Raw genomic sequence first — 21,485 nt, 5'->3', positions numbered from 1 at the left:
TAACCTAACATATTTACAAAAGACCTTCTCATTATAGACGGACCAACCCTTATTATAGAATAGCTTTGCTTTTAGAAAGTAAAAATTTCTTTCTTTTTGTATTTGAAAACTAAGCCTTAAGTATATAATTAGGGAGGGAGGGGACATTGGACTGTAATCTATAATACAAAGTAGAATGATGTCTTCCGTCCATTTGTCTGTCAGTCCGTCTGTCCGTCCGTCCCTTAAGATCTTGGTGACTACTGAACCGTTCAGATTCTACTCTTTAGGGTATATACCTATTGGTCTTGTGGTGGTTTTAAGCTATTCTCTTGAGGGGGTGGGATACCCCCAACCGGGCAACCCCCCCCCCCCCAAATTAAAATTCTCCCTCAACAAAAAAATTATTTGTAGGCAGTTTTTTAAAAAATAAATGGCAGCACCAGAAATACTTAATTTTTTTAAAAATTACCTCTTGGGGCAAAGCCTCTACAAGCAAGGAGCAAAGCCGCTAGTTTATATATAAGTTAACAAAAGTTTCAAAAAAATATTTTATCCTTTGTTGGTTTAAAAACTTTGGATACCTTTATAAGTTTTTGATCTCTTTGTTCAAACATTTCAACTCATAATTATAATATCTAAAAGTGAAAAATTTTGTTGTTATCATTTGGGATGTATATCAATTTTCTTCCATTGTCTTATTCCTTAAGATCCATGCATACAGTATTCTATGATTTAAAATTCCAATTTAAATTATTTTTAGGTTTGAAATACACAAGGTCGAGGTCTTGATATAGTTTCAGCCTTAGTTGGTAATTTCAGAGGCATTCTGCAGGTATTATTTATAATCCATGGAATTAGTTTAAAAAAAAACGAAGCTTTTCTATAATTAGGGTCAGTCCGTCCGTCCGGGACAGTGAGCTCTTTTCGTTAATTTAACAGGTTAGAATTGTCCTATCGATATCAAAATTTGGAGAAAGCCCAATCTGTCCCGATTTTGTATCACTTTTGAAAAGTCCGATTCCTGTAACGTCAAATAAAAAGGGAAGGGGGGAAGGAAATCTCTTCCCTTTTCTCCCATCTCTTTTAAATAGATTTTCTTCCCCCCTTCCCTTTTTCTTTCCCGAAACGTATATGACGTAACTGGAATCGCACTTTTAAAAGTAATACAAAATCGGGACAGATTGGGCTTTCTCCAAAATTTGTTTTATGATTCCTATAACAATAAGGTACGATTTAGGAACCATAGCAACTCTATAATCGTTACCTGAAAGTCCATATATATACGTTAATTTAAAATATGCTTATTGTTTTACTTTTCAAACAACAAGCTTTTGTAGTTTATAATTATTCTACTCAGTTGATTCTTTAAAATACTGATTCCCAGTACCTCAAGGTACAATCTCATCAGCGAAGCATCTCTATAATCAAATTCTAAAAATGCCTTTAAACAGTATACTGTAATTAAGAAGTTCTGCAACAAATATACTTACAATTTCCTTTAGACTTGTGCATTAACATTCTGCTTATTCCGTTCTGACACTCGACAATTTTTAATGTTCGTTTGTCCTTCCGTTTCAGGGCTCCGCTTTCATGGATGTTGTCAACCTTGATTTAGTGTGTCGCTTGCAGTCGTATACTGTTTGTAATATTGATAACAACAATTTATTTTGGGTGAGAGGATGCCTTGGCCAATAAAACGCCTTTTCTCATTACTATTAGCATGTCCATACAAAATGTTAATCATCAATTTGTTGATTGTCGGCTAGTTATCTTCCCCATTACCCAGGAATAAGGTATAACCAACAAGCGAAATAAATCTAAAATAATAATTGGGAGCTGATTAAAGGTCGTCAATTTTACAATATGTTACCCCCCAACGACAGCTGAATATCACGTATAGATTTCGTGATTTTCCCCGAATCAATTACGTTACAGCCTAATACTCATAATTTCTATTAAATTTAGAAGAACGTGACTTTACAAGTCCTAGATGTTCTCACAGAGAAGAAAGAAAAACTTAAGGTACTTAGTCTCCATACAAGTTAACCGTGTTTGTCTGTTTGTATAGAAAAGTCTCTTAATAGTCTAGTGTGTGATTAAATTGTAGAGAAGCGTCGCTTCGAATTCAATAATAACAGATAATTAACAAGTGTATTGGTTTTTCGGTTCTAACAATACTAAATATTAGGCTGGGTTAATTATAGTTAATTATATTAACCCTTAACAGTCGGGGGGGGGGGGCGTTGAACGCCCCCCCCCCCTCCGGTTTTTTCTATCTCATTTTCTGTGTGTGAAAGATAAAGAGCCCAAACTGCTTGACTTTTTAAGTATGGGTATGACACATAACTGAGAGTTGAAATTTTTTGAATATCTACATCCTGGCGGGCACAGGATGCCAGCAAACCTGGCAGGGTCATCCAGGTAAAGAGCAAAAATATTTTTTTGACTAAAACAAAGCATTTTATCATACCAAAATACTAAAAGATCCTCTAGTAGTACATCCTTATATGAAATACAGGTGTTCAAGTCACTTTCAGGTTCCAGGTATGATCCTGCAGGTCCTGATCCTCCAGGTCTCCAGAAATCTTTAAAAGGCTCCTGTGGCCGCAATTTTTGACTTAGAGACTTCAAATTTTAAACTTAAGCTTTTCTTACATGTCTACATAACGTATTAAAATTTCATGAAGATCCGCCGCCGTTTGCCCGCCGACCGCCGACTGCAGCGGCTGGCAGCTGCCAAGTACAGCTGCGGCCGCTGAAATTTATATTTTGATATTTCTAATGTAAAATTTACATAAAAATAAACATTTTCTGGAAAAAAATTTTCTTCTAGCTTCAAAAATAAGAAAATTACAGCCGTTTGAAATTTTTAAGTAAAGAATTTGCTATGTTTTGCAAGAATTTGCAAGAATTTGCTATGTGAAGCACAGAAATGCTATGTTTTGCAAGAATTTGCTATGTTTTGCAAGATTTTGCTATGTTTTGCAAGAATTTGCTATGTGAAGGACAGAAATGCTTTGTTTTGCAAGAATTTGCTATGTTTTTGCAAGAATTTGCTATGTGAAGGACAGAAATGCTAAGTTTTGCAAGATGAAGGACATAAGCAGCCTTCCTAATGTAAGAATTTGTCAGACAAAGGACATAAGTCACCTCCCTTAAGTTAGATTTTGTTAGATGAAGGACATAAGTAGCCTTCCTTAGACCAATTTCCAGTGACTTCTGTCCTAATTAGGAATGACTTTGTTTTCTTTCCATTATCCGGGTTTTGCAAGTGGACAACCCCCTTACGATTTTGTAACCCCCTCAAACAAAAATCGAGCTTTAAGGGGGTGTAAAAAAGACTATAAGAGGGGTGTTATTTCACTTTAATTGGTGGGGGGGGGGGGGTGGTTAGATACATTCCCTGGGAGTCAATCCCCATAATTAGCATACTCAAAAGTCAAAAGCGTTCTTTGAGTGGTAGATTGACGTACACAGTGGAGTGAGATTTCTGATCCTCCAGGTCTCCAGAAATCTTTAAAAGGCTCCTGTGGCCGCAATTTTTGACTTAGAGACTTCAAATTTTAAACTTAAGCTTTTCTTACATGTCTACATAACGTATTAAAATTTCATGAAGATCCGCCGCCGTTTTCCCGCCGACCGCCGACTGCAGCGGCTGGCAGCTGCCAAGTACAGCTGCGGCCGCTGAAATTTATATTTTGATATTTCTAATGTAAAATTTACATAAAAATAAACATTTTCTGGAAAAAAAATTTTCTTCTAGCTTCAAAAATAAGAAAATTACAGCCGTTTGAAATTTTTAAGTAAAAAAAGACCTGAAAACAAAGGTTGTTAAATAAAAGGGTGAAGGAAGCGAAAATTTACTTAGACTTATAAAAGGTCGGAAATTCATTATCAAACAGGGGACTTGCACAAAAAAATTTAGCCCTCTAGCTCTAATAGGAACTGAGATAATAAGGGGGGGCGTTGAACGCCCCCCCCCCCCGACTGATTAAGGTGCGGCAAGGGGCCCGACTGTAAAGGGTTAAATATAGTTAGCTGTCTTTCCCCTAATATGTATTTTAGGGTAAGGATTCAAATATAGAATAGTTTTACAGGTTAAACTTAGATTTCTCATAATAACAAAGTTTTACATTATATACATTTTTTAAAAGCAGCGTAGCTACGTGGATTATAGGTTTGTCCGAAAGAGCAGATTCTATGCAGTTTAGGTTATATAAGATTATGAGTAGCCTTGCAGGTGAAGGCCCAGCTGGGTTAGGGCACTTACCAGCCTCCCCCCTTTCCTCTTAATTTCAATTTATTTCAAATTGTTGTTAGTACTCAACATGTACTCTCTGAAATTATAATAAATAAGGATAAGACAATGAACGATACATTACCTTCTATAAATTAACCGAGAAATAACTCCTTCCATAGATTTTAATTATTATTAGAAAAGTAAACTGTTAGTTTGGAGCCAACCAATCAAAAATAATAAAGTATACAAAGTTTTTAAACTTGGTTATACAACTTTTTGGTTTCTAAAAAAATCTTGCAAAATTATTTCATTTATTGGTTATACTTTATTCTTGACTAGCGTCAACGCTCTAGCATTTAGGGACATTGTATTTAAAGATTGAAAATTGCCTAAAACCACAACAAGACTTAAAAGCTAAAAAAAATAGCCTAAAACCACTCTTAGATATATGTGAAACTTTCCTAAAATGAAGAACTGCATCAATTGATTAGTCATTGAAATCTTAAGTTTCAGAAAAAAAACCTTACTACTTTATATTGGCTGCGCCCCTAGCATCTATAGGTAATGTAATTAAATATTGAAAAACCAGCCCAAGACTTAAATCTTAAAACAAGGATGACAACATCCATAAGTAGCGAAGCATAAAAAATAAAATCATAGATGGTAATAAGTACAAGTAGATTTGAAGTGTATTTATTAATTGATTTATTTGAGAAAATAAACACGAAACCCTGTTTTATTTGTATAATGATGACGGTCAAAGTAAATTACATAAAAGATGCTCATAACAATGGGAAAAATTATTTTGATAATGATATCCCAAAAAAGTTTTAAAACTGGACCAAAAACACCAAAGATATATGGGAAAAATGTAAAAAAATATAAAAATAGCCAAAAACCTGCAAAAAGGAAGTCTGACCATCCTGGTTGTTTTCTTTAAACAACAGGAAATTTAATTTTGATATGTATAACTGAAAAAAATTTGGAAATCGTACCATAAACACCAAAGTTATGGAGAAAAATGTGAAAAATAGAAAAATAGCCTAAAACCTGCTGAAAGGCAGTCTGACCGTCATAGTTGTTTTTTTAAAGGACAGGAATTTTAATTTTGATATCTATAACTAAAAAAATTTTGAAAATCGGACCATAGACACCAAAGATATGGAGAAAAATGTGAAAAATACAAAAATAGCCTAAAACCTGCTCAAAGGCAGTCTGACCGTCATAGTTGTTTTCTTTAAACGACTGGAAATTTAATTTAGATATATATAACTGAAAAAATTTTGAAAATTGCACCATAAACACTGAGAAAAATGTGAAAAATACAAAAATAGCATAAAACCTGCTAAAAAGCGGTCCTACTGCCATCGATGTTTTATACTTAATTGTGCTCCTTAATGATGGGAATGTTGTCAAAAAATTTCAGCTTTCTATCTTTTATAGGAGCTGAGTAAATCCCATTTCCCCCATAGCGTTAAGGACTGACGGACTGACGGACGGACAGACGGACGGACAAAGTGAATTATAGAGTAGCTTCGCTACTAACAAGGATGACAACATCCATAAGTAGCGAAGCACAAAAAATCGTGGATGGGAATACTTAAAAGTAGATTTAAAGTGTATTTATCAAAATCAAGAATAGATTTATTGGAGAAAATAAACACCAAACCTTGTTTTCTTTGTATAACGAAGATATGGAGAAAAATACAAAAATAGCCTAAAACCTGCTGAAAGCCAGTCTGACCTTTATAGTTGTTTTCTTTAAAGGACAGAAAATTTAATTTTGATATGTATAACTGAAAAAAATTTGGAAATCGGACCATAAACACCAAAGATATGGAGAAAAATGTGAAAGATTCAAAAATAGCCTAAAACCTGCTTAAAGGCAGTCTGACCCTCATAGTTGTTTTATTTCAACGACAGGAAATTTAATTTTGATATCTAAAACTGAAATAATTTTGAAAATCGGACCATAAACACTGAAGATATGGAGAAAAATGTGAAAAATACAAAAATAGCCTAAAACCTGCTTAAAAGCGGTCCTACCGTCATCGATGTTTAATACTTAATTGTGCTCCTTAATGATGGGAATATTGTCAAAAAAATTTCAGCATTCTATCTTTTATAGGAGCTGAGTAAATCCCATTTCCCCCATAGCGTTACGGACTGACTGACTGACGGACTGACTGACGGACAAAGTGAATTATAGAGTAGCTTCGCTACTAATAAAATAGCATAAAACTACTCTAAACCTATGTTAAGCGGTCATGAAATTGAAATCTCAACCAATCAGCAAAAAACCTTACTACTTTATATCATGAGATTACTAGCGGCTAAGCTCTAGCATAAAGTACTCCAAGTGGCAGAGAAGGTCTAAAATAATAGCTGTAAATAGTCTAAAACCATCAAAGGACCTGTGTGAAACCTAATTGGCTATTGGCAAGTAGTCATTAAGACCCTAACCTCCAGACAAAAAAGGAATTTCAGATAGTCTAATGATTTTTTTTCAATTTAGGATGATGTCTTAAAAGTTAGAACAAATGGAAAGAAAAAGAACATCTTAAGATCAAACTAGAAGAAAAGAGGTATTTTTTCTTTATTTACAGAAAATTTACTTCTTTTTTTAAAATTTTAAGTAATTATTTTAAAATCTCATAGCAGTTATTTAAAAAAAAAAATTTTAAAAATGATTTTAATTGGGCGACTATCTTATATTATTTTGTCCTCTCTGGTTACAGAATAACGCCTCATGTCATTCCCACTTTGGAATTTAAAATTTTCTTTTGTGTATAACATCAATCATTAGTTCGGATGGCTTAATCATTAAATGTGGCGTGCACAGGGTTTTGCAAGTGAATCTTGAGGGTGTAATAAAAGCTACAAGAGGGGTATTATTTAACTGTTATTGGTGGTGGGGGGAGGGGGGTGGGTGTTGGATACAATCCCTGGGAGACCAGCCACTTCATAGTTCTTTGAATGTCCTTTGAATTGTAAATTGACTTACGAAGTGGTGTGTGATTTTTTACCCTCTTGGCAATTTTAGGGGGGTGTAAACCATTTTTGTGTGGGTTGTAGGGTTTCATGGGGTTGGACATCTATAGGGTTGTATTCACCCCCCTCAATTTATCCATGGGGTGGACATACCCCACTACACCCTCCCTCCCTCCATCTGATTAACAGTTAAACAAATTTACTATTTAAAAAAATCATCTGATACATTAAAATTAATTTAATTTATTTCAGGTTGAGCTGTGATTGAGATTTCAAGATCAATTTTTTTATTGTAATTATCATAAAAAAAATTGAAATAAAATTTAAAGAAAGACTCTTTTCTGTTATTCATTTCAACCCCTTATCATAGCTAAGTTTGTCAACACGTCTTTTAATTGCCAAGAAATCTTGGCTAAAATTTGTTCCACTGCTGCTATGTCAGTTGTGGGAGAACACATAGTCTAATAAACTAACTACAATGCACTAGACTTCTAGTTGTATCAAAACGTTGGTTATCTGCAGGGTATTTACAGCATGACAGTATGATCATTAAAATGTGCATTTAAAGCAAGACATTGGGTGTACTGTACCTTTACTCTAAAGAAAAACTTTTGGCAATGACTTATAAATGTTACTATCTCCATCCAGTGGCGTGCACAGGATTTTATAAAGAAGAATCATAAAGTGTAACGGAAAATTTTCACAATCCCCCGAGGTTTTTGACACCCAAAATACAGGGTGTTTCAATAGAAACGTCTTTTTTTAAATCTTAATTATGCATAGAAAATAAAACAATTATAAAAAAAAGCTTTATATATTTGGAAAACCTATTCTGGGACATTTATGTTTCAAATATTTGAAAATGATTTTTTCAATATATTATGCCTTAAAAACCGGTTTTTCCAAAGGCCTTATTTTTGAAGATTTACGGATTTAAGGTTGAGGAAAAAATGTGCACATTTTTTAAATTCAAATTGCGCGGCTTGTATTAATAGTAGAACAACGTCATGCATATCGTTCGAATCGTCATAAACCTTAGTTTTTGGATATATAAGTGCTATTAAAGTGCTATTTGTAGTTTAGGAGCTACATTGAAAAATGTGAGAAATACTGAAAAGTTTTAAGAAATTTGGAACATTTTATCAACTAGCTCCTATATTATACATAGCACAGGAATGGTTCTTACATATCCAAAAACTAGAGTTTATGACAATTTTAACGGTATGCATAACGTTTTTCTACTATTAATACAAGCCGCGCAATTAGAATTTTAAAAATGTGCATATTTTCCAGAATCTATAAATCTGTAAAATCTTCAAAAATAAGGCCTTTGGAAAAACTGGTTTTAAAGGCATAATCTATTGAAAAAATCATTTTCAAATATTTGAAACATAAATGTCCCAGAATAAGTTTTCCAAATATATAAAGCATTTTATATAATTGTTTTATTTTCTATGCATAATTAAGATTTTAAAAAAGACATTTCTATTGAAACACCCTGTAGTTCATGAAACCTCGAGTGGTGTAATTTTATTATCGCGAGTGTTGATACTCCCCCTTAGGTTTTCCCCCCTTTACTCTAAAGTCAAATTACTTATCTTCTGACTGAAAAAATTTGCGCGAAGTGTTTTTTAAAACCCCTGTTAAATTCAAAATGGGTATTTTTACCTAATCATCCAATTGGCTTTTTAGGGGGTGTGTCAGGGGGGTATATCCACGTCAATTGGGTTGTATCCACTATCACATCCCTAATTTTGCATTAACAACCCCTTCTTCACGCCTATTTCTTCTCTAATTTGTTAGGGCATTACCTAACAAAGTTACCTTTTTTTTAAAGATTCTATGCAAGTGAATTTCAAAATTGATTCCAAGGATGATTAGGCATACTATTATCAGCAAAGCATCTTTATGATAAAATCTCAAATGTAAGCATGTTCATATTTAGCATTCTGTAATAAAGCAATTTTAGTTTAAGACTTCTAAATAATATTTCTATTTTTTGTAAGTGTTTGCCTGACTGTCTTACTTGTTGAGCTTTGCTTTTATTGATGTTGTCATCCTTGTTTTATATATCATAAATTTTATTTGTTTTCACTAAATTTTTAACTAAGATATCTGTATCTTAACATCTTAAGCAAGTGCAAAAGATTAAAATTTCAGATAAAATTTATGTAATCAAAGGGTTGTTTGTTAGAACTGAGGAACTAAATATGACGAGTTTTCTATTTTTATGATTCTAATTACTATCTAAACTAGTAAACAACACACAAAGAAATTTGCCAAAGTTTATTGAATTTTAGGATAACAAAAAACTATTGATGAAAATACAAGAACAAAATATTACAAATGTTACATAGAGCAATATCTATTAATACGAGGCACATCAGGTAGATAGTAGACATAGAATCCACCAGGACACTTTGTTATAGTGATGTCACTGGTGTATTCTGATGTACCTTCAAACTTAACTGTTCTGTCAACCTCAACACCTTCTTCTTCAGGATGGCTTTCTGCATCAAGGTATCCTCCATAGTCAGTCCCACAAGCATTAGCCGCAGGTTTAATCTCTGATATCATCGTTCCAGCAGGAGGCATAATGCGGTAGTAACCAGGTCCCATCCAGCATGGGCTTTCCCGAGAATATGAAGTAAAATCAGAAAACCAAATGTTATCACCCTCAGTAAGAACTAAGTGATTTCTGGATTCTTCAGACAGCAAAGAATACTCATAGCATTGCCAGTTGTTTAAGCAATCTATTTTTCCAGACTGGCAACCAGCACAAATGGCAACTTCATCACAGGAACGAAACAAAAAACAGATGTTGGAGAATGGGGAGGTTGAATCATACCAAGTAAAGGCCTTGCAATCAGGGGTCCCAACACATTGCTGGTAACACTCCTCTGCTGTGTTAGTTTCAACTTCAGTCAACTCATTGTCTACATCAAACCTACAGGCACCCTCCACAACTTCATAGGTCACTCCACTGGAACAGGTCTCGCAAGCATGGATGCCATTAAGCTCATGGAAGAGATAGCAGCTTCCAACCACACCATTGGAGGTGAAGGTGTATCCTTGGCACTTGCCCAGGTCCTCCCAACATCTGGCCTTACAGTCGTACACAGTCTTAACATAGTGGATTTCTTCTCCGATGCTTGGATCAAACTCCCAGGTGGCTTTATCAACTTGGCTTCTGCATGTGTTTGCAGATGCAGCAGCAAACAGCAAAAGCTGGATATAGGTGAATCCAATCATGACAAATGATTTTGTCTAATGATGAATTTCATGAAGCAGTGCATCATATTTATACAGATTTACTTACAATTTATCTCTAAGGTCAAAATGTTCATTCTTTTTAACTCTTTCATACAGATATTTTCAATATATTGCAGAAAAGATAACAATTATTGTGATTAAAAATATTTTCACGTGAACTATTTTAGGTACAATTAGGTCATCAAGTTTCATTAATATAATTTTAAATGAAAACTATTTAGCTTAAAACTCATATAAAAGTAATAGGATGTCTGTGTATCTGAACCAATATGATTAAGGGAAGGTTTACACCTGTGTTGGGGAAGGGAATCTCCTTCCTTCAAGAAGAAATTACATTGAAAAAGTACCCTAACCCCTAAATTATTTTTTTTTTCAATGGTTGTTTGAAGTGGTGTGCACAGAGATCCCATCTCCCCCTCCCCTTCAAGGAGAAGTTACATTTCCTAAACTAAAATTTAAGATGTTGGATTATTTCCCTACGTTAACTTTGTTGGCCTTAAAGGCTAGGTGCTAAACCAAGTGTTTTTTTTTTTGGGGGGGGGGGGGGGGTTGGGGTTTAAATTATCACAGATAATTCAAATTTGGGTGTGAAATGACAAAAAAAAATATCTGGGGGTGGGGTGAAATAAGTCTCCAAAACTTATAATACTAAGTTGGGTTTAAAATTCAAAATGTTTCCAAAAATTTTGGGCATACAACTTTTTTCAGAGGGGGAGGGGTAATTACTATCCTCTAAGATTTACCTGCTAGGGGCGAAGGCAATATGCCTTAGAATTTGTTATAAAATTATTGACGTCTTTGCTTTTGCGAACATTTAACAATTTGTTTGCCTTTCATGATAAGAAATTTCAATCACTTGTTTTGGAGCCTTTTCTATACATTTAGAGTGCGGCTGTCTGACCGTAAATGCTAGCTGAATTTGTCTGATAGGGATGGGACATTAAATTGGTATCCAAAGTTTTATAATTACGTTAAAATATACAGAAACTATTGCTTTTATATAAAGATTTAAAAACTTCCCTTTTATAAATGGTGTCAACCTTGTTTTATTAAACATTATAAAATATCATAAAATTATTGAATTAAAATAATTAAAAAAACTTTTTACAATGAATTTTTTTCCATCAATAACATAATACATTAAAAAGATAACTACTTTTTTTGCATTCAAAGTAAAAATTTTCATTTTAATATAAATTTCAAACATTTTTAAAGATTTCTAGACTGATAAGGCATAATAATAAGTAGCAACTCCTTACTTTTCAACACAAATGTTTGGCAAAAAGTATTTATCCTCTTAAAAGGTGATTTCTAAAACAATTAGTCACAATGCTGCCTAACTTTGGCATTACATCATTTTGTCTTAAGGACGTCAATAAGAAGCAATTTTACGCAGGAATCTAAATGGATAAGACAATTGCCGATAAATTCATGCACATACCCAACGATTAGGATCAGTAATATTTGACATAAAATCACTTCACATAAATTCATTTCACATAAAACATTTGACATAAAGTATCATTTGACATAAACTCATTTGACATAAAGGTACATTTGACATAAAAACGTTTCACATAAACTCATTTGGCATAAAGGTACATTTGGCATAAAGATACATTTCATATAAAGGTATACTTGACATAAAGGTACATTTCACATAAAGGTACACTTGACATAAAGGTACATTTCACATAAAGGTACCCCGAGCATGGCAACCGGTGAACAGAATCTCAGTTCTGCACCACAAGCCTCGCACGACTGAAGTTCCCATGTCTATACAGTCATATTTATATGAAAATATTTTTAGAAGATTTTTGAATTTTTTTTGAAGATTTTCTTTTAATAATAAATAAAAATTTCTAAAATCTTTTTAAAAAATGGAAAATCTTCAAAGAAAAAATTCAAAAATCTTCTAAAAATATTTTCATATAAATATGACTGTATAGACATGGGAACTTCAGTTGTGCGAGGCTTGTGGTGCAGAACTGAGATTCTGTTCACCGGTTGCCATTTTTGGGGAAAAAAATGACAACCTCGGGTAGACTTTGAAATGTATCTTTATGTGAAACGTTTTATGCCAAGTGTACCTTTATGTCAAACGTACCTTTACGTCAAATGTACCTTTATATCATATGTACCTTTATGTCAAATGTACCTTTATGTGAAACGTTTTTATGTGAAGTGTACCTTTATGGCAAATGTACCTTTATGGCAAATGTTTTTATGTCAAATGTACCTTTATGTGAAGTGATTTTATGTCAAATGTTTTATGTGAAATGAATTTATGTTAAATGATATTATGTCAAATATTACTGATCCCAACGATTATGCATTAAATCATCCCTTCTATAGATTGCAATAAGTGGTTGAAACGTGTGGACAAAATTCCCCAAAGTTGTTGAGCAAACGAAGGGACTAGTGTAATAATCACCCAAAATGGCCCCTCCCTTAAACTTAACGACAGTTTGATCATTTGGAATTGTAGATTAGCTTTGCTCTATAAAAAAAAACAGGTTTTCTATAATAAGAAATTTATTCATTATCATGAATTTCTGAATGTTTATGTAAAATTTTAGGTTTTCTATCACACTTGTAGCGAGCCGTCTCAATGACGGGGGTTTCTTGCACGTTCCACTCACAGGGTAGGCTCTGAAATAAGGGATATTATTACCTGGATATTAGGGTTTACAATATCCAGTCGGATACCGGATATTGAAACTATCCGGATACCTGATATCCGGCTAATTTATAATGCCGGATATCGGTAACTTTTCGGATATCCGGCGTTAGCCAGTTATCCGGCCGGATACCGGATATCCGGCATAACAAATCAGCCAAATATCCGGTATCTGGCTAAAAAAGTATCCGGCCCAAACCTACTGGATATTACTACAGATTTTCATGTTCTCTAATAAAGTTAAACTTGCAGCAGGCTAAAATAACAATCCCCACAAGACATCATATTTACCCCATCCCCTACCCTCCTACAGGATGAACAAACTGACTAATAAACGAGTTCCATGTTAGCAAGCTAAATTGACGACAATTTTGCCCTTGTCATAATATCCACGTATATTCTTTATCCATTTCTGAAATATTTAGATTGGTGATTTATTTTTGTATTAATTAATCGAATACATAAATTCCTGTTACCTTAAATAAGTGGGGCTTCCGCCACATTAGAATGGTGAAAAAATCCTGATCACCTAATTGGAAGTCAACCTGCAAGCAAAACAAGGATAGCAACATCCATAAAATTCGAAACTCTTAAATACCAAAATAATATTAAAAGAAAAGGCAACATATAAGATGTTTATAAATCTAGGGATTATTCTGTAAAAATTTAATAGTAAACTGCAATACAAAATCATAGAATAGTTTTTCATTGCATCGTATTATAGACAGCTTTCTGTAGATATTAAAATGAAGTTATAAGATTAAAATTAAGAACTGAAACTATCTACCTGAAATGGCAGCCGAGAAAATCATATAGAATGAAACTTTAGGGGATTCCTGGATATGTTTAAGGCTATTTTTAAAGGGAATGTGCATATTATTTTTGAAAATTAAACTTAGTTCTACTGTATTTGTAATTTAACTTACATTGACAGTATTTGATTTAAGACCAATATCTCGTTTAACTTGAATTATATTCTAATATTCCACTGCCATTGACATTTCTCTACTTTCTCCAATCTTTTCTAAATTAAAAAGAAACAAGGATGACAACATCCCTAAACAGCGAAGCTAAAAAATTATGGATGAACATATGGAAAGAATAAATTATAGAGCAGTGTTATACAAATTAAACATTAAAATGAAATAATCACGAAACCTTTTATGATTTATAATGTGAAAATCTAGGAATCGATCTAGCACCACAACAAATATGTAAATCCTATTGAAACTTTGTGAAAATATGTAAAATGTGAACTTATTAAAGCTCTGAAAATTTCAGCTGTCTATATTGAAAAGGAGTCGAGAAAATCATAAAAACTTAAAAATCTAGGAATCGATCTAGCACCCAAATCAATAAGCAAATCTCAATGAAGCTTTACATATGTATGCAGAATTTGAACTTATTTAATCCCTGAAAATTTCAGCCGTCTATCTTGAAAAGGAGTCGAGAAAATCATACAAAACTTAAAAATCTAGGAATCGATCTAGCACCCCAATTAATTGACATAGCCGAATGAAAATTGGTGAAAATATGAAGTATGGAAACTTATTTAATCCCTCAGGCGTCTATCTTGAAAAGGAGCCGAGAAAATCACGTTTCCCCCATAACGGTTTCAGACGGACATATGGACGGACGGACAGACGGACATTTCAAATTATAGAGTAGCTTCGCTTCTAAAAATTATATCCATAAACTCTTGTATGTAGACCAAATCATAGAATAAGTATTACATAGATTATAAAGAACCACTCCTGTATTGAGACCTAGTCATAGACTGAGTATTACCTAGATTATATAGAACCACTCTTGTAAAATTCATGTAAAATTCATATTTTGTTTGTGAGTTAACCTCTTATATTGTTCTCTACATTATGTATTGAGAACTCTCTGGTAACAATTTTGATACCTTCACTTTCAAGATGAAACTAGTCTCCTATTATTAAAATAGTTGAGACCTCTAATCAAAATTGAATCAACGCTCAGAAACAAATGAATTCCTTCAACCACTATCCTGAAGAAGAATCTGCCCCCACCCCCTGACCAACTTCACGCAGCACCTGGCAAAACTGGTCCTCTCATGGCTTACAAGATCAAGAAGAGGATTTTCAAGAAAGAAACATCTTTTACCCAACCTGGACGGAACTTTTGGTGCTGCTGAAAAAATTGTAAATTTTTTTTTAAAAATTATTATGTACAAAAAATCTTCAAAAATATTTGCAAAAATCCTTTAAATTTAATTTTACTTTAAACTTTAGTTTTACATTGACACCTGAAGAGTGCAAACATGCACGAAAAAATTTGTATAGTCTGAATAAATATGTAAAATTCATATTTGTTTGTGAGTTAACCTCTTATAGAACCACTCTTGTATGTAGATATAGTCATAGACTAAGTATTACCAAGATAATAAAGAACCACTCTTGTATGTAGACCTAGTAATAGACTAAGTATTACCTAGATTATATAGAACAATACTTGTATGTAGAACTAGTCATAGACTAAGTATTACCTAGATTATATAGAACAACACTTGTATGTAGAACTAGTCATAGACTAAGTATTACCAAGATAATAAAGAACCACTCTTGTATGTAGACCTAGTAATAGACTAAGTATTACCTAGATTATATAGAACAATACTTGTATGTAGAACTAGTCATAGACTAAGTATTACCTAGATTATATAGAACAATACTTGTATATAGAACTAGTCATAGACTAAGTATTACCTAGATTATATAGAACAACACTTGTATGTAGAACTAGTCATAGACTAAGTATTACCAAGATAATAAAGAACCACTCTTGTATGTAGACCTAGTAATAGACTAAGTATTACCTAGATTATATAATACAATACTTGTATGTAGAACTAGTCATAGACTAAGTATTACCTAGATTATATAGAACAATACTTGTATGTAGAACTAGTCATAGACTAAGTATTACCTAGATTATATAGAACAACTCTTGTATGTATAACTAGTCATAGACTAAGTATTACCTAGATTATATAGAACAATACTTGTATGTAGAACTAGTCATAGACTAAGTATTACCTAGATTATATAGAACAACTCTTGTATGTAGAACTAGTCATAGACTAAGTATTACCTAGATTATATAGAACAATACTTGTATGTAGAACTAGTCATAGACTAAGTATTACCTAGATTATATAGAACCACTCCTGTATGTAGAACTAGTCATAGACTAAATATTACCTAGATTATATAGAACCACTCCTGTATGTAGAACTAGTCATAGACTAAGTATTACCTAGATTATATAGAACCACTCCAGTATGTAGAACTAGTCATAGACTAAGTATTACCTAGATTATATAGAACCACTCCTGTATGTAGAACTAGTCATAGACTAAGTATTACCTAGATTATAAAGAACCACTCCTGTATGTAGAACTAGTCATAGACTAAGTATTACCTAGATTATATAGAACAACACTTGTATGTAGAACTAGTCATAGTATACCTAGATTATAAAGAACCACTCCTGTATTGAGACCTCGCATTTTTTCAGGATCATCTGTCAAAATGTATTTTGTATTTCTGGATTTCCCAATCTATAAAAAGAATACTTTTACTGTAGCAAAGCTACTCTATAACTTAACTTATATTTTGTTAGGATTTAATTACAGTTTCTTAATTGTACATGGTTGTCCCATAATAAATTAAATTATCGATAAAGATATCCGCAATGTACGCCGTACGGGCGGACCAACCCTAAATATAGAAAAGCTACGCCTTTAAAAAGCTTTGAAAATTTATCTTTTTCACTATTGACTGATTTAGATGTACATTTGAAGCATGTTTTGATTAATTTACCTCTACTAGAAAGCTTGCAATATGACTATAGTATCCAGTCATGTCTAGTGTCACGCCAATTATCTCGTCACTGAAATTAAACATGTAAAGTAAAAGTAATGGGATGGTTATGAGTCGGTCTGTATGTCTTTTTGAACCGAAGAATCGTGAACTGCTGAACCTAAATGGTTCTCCTATACAATATAGCTTCTCATTGGTTCTAGGAAGGTTTATACGTATGTTTGGAGAGGGCACCATTAAAACTAGAAAAAAAACATAAAAAGGCCTAAATCTATAAATAAAATAGCCTGAAACCATCCCGGGAATGTAAGGGTCCTGAACAGTTAAGTAGTTATTGAAATTGAAAAGTTATTGAAAAATTGAAATTCAGACAAAAGACTTACGACTTTGTATAATAGAATAGTTCTTTTTAGACAACAAAATTTCTGCCTTGATATTTATTTGGTCTCCACCTTTCTGGGAATATAGCTACTGGTTCTGTGGGGATTTTCAGCTATTTTCTTGAGGGTTGGGACGCCAAATAACACACAGAACAACACCCAGACTAGGAGCGAAGCTACAAAAGAATTAATAATTTACCTAGTCATTTCATCAAAATATTTCTGTAAATATTTCAAATCTTCTTTTAGAATGACATCTGCATCAACCATTATTAATCTAGAAATAGACAATTTGTAGTCAAATTGATCTACCCCTCTCTACCCCCCAACATTTAACCTGGAATTGTGGCTCAATGAGTAGTGTATCCGCTCTTACGTTGAGGTGATAGGTTCGAATCCATGCTTCACACCGCGTCATAATAAAGACGATGAAATTGGCTCATACTGTTGCTATGTCACTATGTCAATAAATAGAGTATTGGAGAATGTCTTGGCCTAAAACAGGTGCATATAATTACTGCACAGTTAGGATTTCCAGACAAGGGTCGTGCAATCTAATAGATGGTTAACTGTTACTTAACCTTATTCCCTGGGTGTTTGGACAGAAAAAGAAGATATTTTGCTCCTCTTAGTTAACCTATGTTGTTGGACCTTACGTTATAGTGTCATGAATAGCAGCCTCGCTGTTTGATGCTGCAAATTGTCGGGATCTTAAAGATTTAAATTATTGGTGGAAAAGTGTAGAAAAAGCTAGCTTAAAATCAAGATTAAATTTGGACGTTTTTGAGCCAACTTATGGGATAATGTGTTTATAAAACTTTGGGTACAAGTTTGAATTACAGTACGATACCCAGGGATCATTGGGGTTAAGGCAATGGACGATAAAATTTTAAACATCCCCAATGGTTATGAACAAAATTACCCTTTCTAATAATTAGAATAATTGATTGAAAAGTGTAGACACGCCAAGTTTGATCAAAGCAATCAAATTTTTGGTATAACCTAAGTTTTTTAGCTAACGTGTAAATAAAACTTTATATAATTTACAGTCCAATGTCCCCTCCCTTGCAGTCAACTTTTTTTTATCTAAAGTATTGTTTCTAGCCTGTTATTGCCTCAGCACTTTGGGACATAATTTGGGACACTCGAACGCCAGGTTCAACAACCCAGGATAACTAAGGGGGAGCCAAATTTCTCCTTTTCTGTCAAAACACCCGGGTTATTAGGTTAAGTAACATCCATCAGACAACCAACTTTTTGATTGCACGACCTTTGTCTTTAGAAGTCTTGACTGTGGATGGTAATGAATTGCGCCTGTTTTAGACTAAGGCATTCCCCTACTCTAACAATTATTGTCGCGCACCTGACATAGTAGCAGTAGGAACCATTTTTAACGCCTTTAGTTATGACATGGTGTTAAGCCGATATTTGAACCTATTACCTCTCCGACGACGAGCGGATGCGCTGCGTGTTGAGCCACGGTCGCGGGTTTTATTTTATAGTTTACCTTTTTATACTTGTAAACTCGTAGCCGTAAAAAGGTCCAATATAAAATAAATCCTAAAATAAATAAAGTTGAGTTTTATACGTTTATTAGCCCAAGGATTAGAAGGCGAAGCCACTCTGTTCTTCTGTCTGTACGTCCCTTCTGTTAAACATAGTAACTTTTGAGTCACTTTTTTCGTTAATGTTTTACAAATACAAAAAAGTTAGAAATAGAATAGTAGTTATTTATCGCAACGCGTTATAGACAGCTTTCCGCGGATATTAAAGATTAAGCCTTCGGGGCTAACAGAAATGGTATTATTATTTTTATTTTAATATTCGTGGAAAATTGTCTATACAAGCTATACATGATTTTTAATTATGGCAGAGAAGTGAGAACCAGTTCTTATACAGCGGATATTAATCTGTTTCAAAATATATTAAAGGTTGAGAGTGGGGGGGGGGGGGGCGAAGACACATGAAAAATAGACAGATAAATATACAAACAAAATTTGCTGATACACAAAATACCCCTTCTGTAGATTAAATTAGTGGTTGGAACATTATGACACTCAACATAATAAAACAAAAAAAAAAGTTGTTGAGACAAAGAATAAAAAAAACGTAAAAATAAAACTTTGGAGACTAGTGTAATAAACAGTTTAATGTCCCCTCCCTCCCTGCTAATAATAGAGTAGCTGCGCTACCAAAAACGACTGGCCTCCGAATATTTGGGGGATATAACTACGACTCTGGCATTCCCGTCTGCTCCAGGTTCTAGAGGTATCTCCGTAACTTCTGAAAAAAACCCAAGGATGACAACATCTATAATTAGCTTATAATAGTGCCTACTAAAAATGACGCCATACTATACAATCGACCAATGATAGGCCAGTATGTATTGTAATTGAACAATGGTGAAATATATACTGGCCTCTCATTGGTAATTTTATGCTGCATTGTATGGCGACATTTTTTATTAGGTACTATAAGCTGCTTATAACATCCAATAAAGTGAAGCTCTAAAATCAGAAGAAATGACAAACGAACAATAACTCGTGTAGACTGTCATAATTAATAAGCAGAACAATAATTTATAAGTCTAAACAAAATTTGTATAGAAATTTGTTACAAGATTGAATTAATGCAGGATACATTAAAAAATCATACTTTCGTTGTTAGGATTGATTATTAGACTTATAATATTGTATCTTTTTTATCCTAGGAATCATTATTACAAAAATCAGATGAATAGGCTAATTGTATTATACGAAAGTTTGTTGTTAAAAGTCCGCATGTTTTAAATTGACTTACGGACTCTCTGGTAACGATTATATAGTAGCTACGCTTCTCAGATAGAACCTAATTGTTGTAGGAATTATCATGCAGAAAATTCTAACATGTCTTAATTAACAAAAAGAGCTACTCGTTACAGACGTACAGACAGACCGACCCTAGATATAGAAAAGCTTAATTTTTAAAAGTATGACAACATCTCAAAGGAGAGAAACACACAAAAAAACGGATAACTGTTTAAATAAAAATTATACTTTACCTTTTTTGTTAAGAGAATATTCTTTTTTCATCATATCAATAACATCTCTACAATAAAACAAGGATGACAACATCCATAAAAGCACGAAACGGTAGGACAAACGAACATAACACTTGTAGGGTGTCAGAATTGAATAATCAGAATATAAATGTATAAAAGTCTAACCAAAATTTTAAGTGAATTTGTTGAAAAACTGCTTAAATACAGGATAATGATTAACTATAGAGATACTTTGCTGATAACATTGTACTTTATTGTCTTAGGAATCAGCATTCCAAAAATTAGATCAATCGAATAATTGTATCACATATCATAGAGGCAAAAGTTTCTAGCCGATAAAAAGGGGATTAATTCTATCGGATCATGGAAAGGAAACAAAGTAGCGAGTTTGGTCGTATTTTCACAGTAGCTTTTCTCCTATTTCTAGCCCCTGCGGGAGGCCTATTTCTTAACCATGCGGGGCAATCATTAACATTCACCTAACCTAACCTAAAATAATCACGATGAAGCCCCCTTTCCATGATCCATTGTATAATTTTAATTTCTAGTGAAAAATTGTCTGTATAAAATATGACACGAAAAAGGATTTTTAGTTTATGATTCAGCGAAAATTATTCGGCTATATAATTGACACACGTATATACCAACACGAAATGGTATTATAGACAGCATTCCGCGGATATAAAAATAAAAACTTTACAAGGGGCCAAAGGCCCGATTATGCAAAACTGGTATCAATCTTATGATGTTTATTATATCATTTGTAGAAATTCATTTATAATACGATGCTATACTGGTTCTAATCCAGCGGATATAAATCGGTTTGGAAGTCATACTGAAAAAGTTTACCTGTGATTTTGTGTAATAGAATCTAAATCTACAAACTCGACCCAGGTCCTGTCAAGCTTAAAATACTTAATTGTCACAAAAGCCAAATTATACACTCTTGGATAAAGTTATTCAAGAAATGAATTTCAGTTAAAATAATTTCCCTGTGTTTTGGATTTTATTGTTCAATTGTTTTACGGTTAGTGGATTTTGTTCTCAATTT

The 21,485-nt window shown here is 33.2% G+C and overlaps 1 protein-coding gene and 1 long non-coding RNA gene across 2 annotated transcripts; one reads left to right on the top strand and one right to left on the bottom strand.

Annotated features, from left to right (window-relative positions):
• Nucleotides 1-727: 727 nt before the first annotated feature.
• Nucleotides 728-7,547, top strand: LOC145333855 (uncharacterized). Its single transcript, XR_013884624.1, has 4 exons — nt 728-814; nt 1,948-2,004; nt 6,738-6,807; nt 7,466-7,547. It is a non-coding gene; the product is annotated as an uncharacterized LOC145333855 (long non-coding RNA).
• A 5,456-nt stretch (nt 7,548-13,003) lies between these two features.
• LOC145333909 (xyloside xylosyltransferase 1-like) lies at nt 13,004-21,467 on the bottom strand. Its single transcript, XM_080179172.1, has 10 exons — nt 21,284-21,467; nt 20,435-20,481; nt 19,601-19,677; nt 18,902-18,954; nt 17,594-17,671; nt 17,015-17,084; nt 16,662-16,752; nt 14,093-14,190; nt 13,643-13,711; nt 13,004-13,138 (listed from the first exon to the last, which is right to left on the bottom strand). The coding sequence occupies exons 2-8, from the start codon at nt 20,466-20,468 to the stop codon at nt 14,144-14,146; spliced, it is 450 nt and encodes a 149-aa protein (XP_080035298.1). The 5' UTR covers nt 20,469-20,481; nt 21,284-21,467; the 3' UTR covers nt 13,004-13,138; nt 13,643-13,711; nt 14,093-14,143.
• Nucleotides 21,468-21,485: the final 18 nt, after the last annotated feature.

This window comes from Acartia tonsa, chromosome 12 (assembly GCF_053477335.1).
Source record: "Acartia tonsa isolate MP-2025a chromosome 12, ASM5347733v1, whole genome shotgun sequence".
NCBI classification, from domain to species: domain Eukaryota; kingdom Metazoa; phylum Arthropoda; class Copepoda; order Calanoida; family Acartiidae; genus Acartia; species Acartia tonsa.
Note: the sequence above shows the minus strand (reverse complement) of the source record. Positions and strands in the feature narration are given on the sequence as shown.

Coding starts and splice junctions, on each gene's coding strand:
- LOC145333909 (XM_080179172.1), bottom strand. CDS start 20,468: ATGATGAAAAAAGAATATTCTCTTAACAAAAAAG. Junction 17,085..17,593: donor TATTTTGATGAAATGACTAG/GTAAATTATTAA, acceptor GTTTAATTTCAG/TGACGAGATAATTGGCGTGA. Junction 16,753..17,014: donor TTGCAAGCTTTCTAGTAGAG/GTAAATTAATCA, acceptor TTCTTTTTATAG/ATTGGGAAATCCAGAAATAC.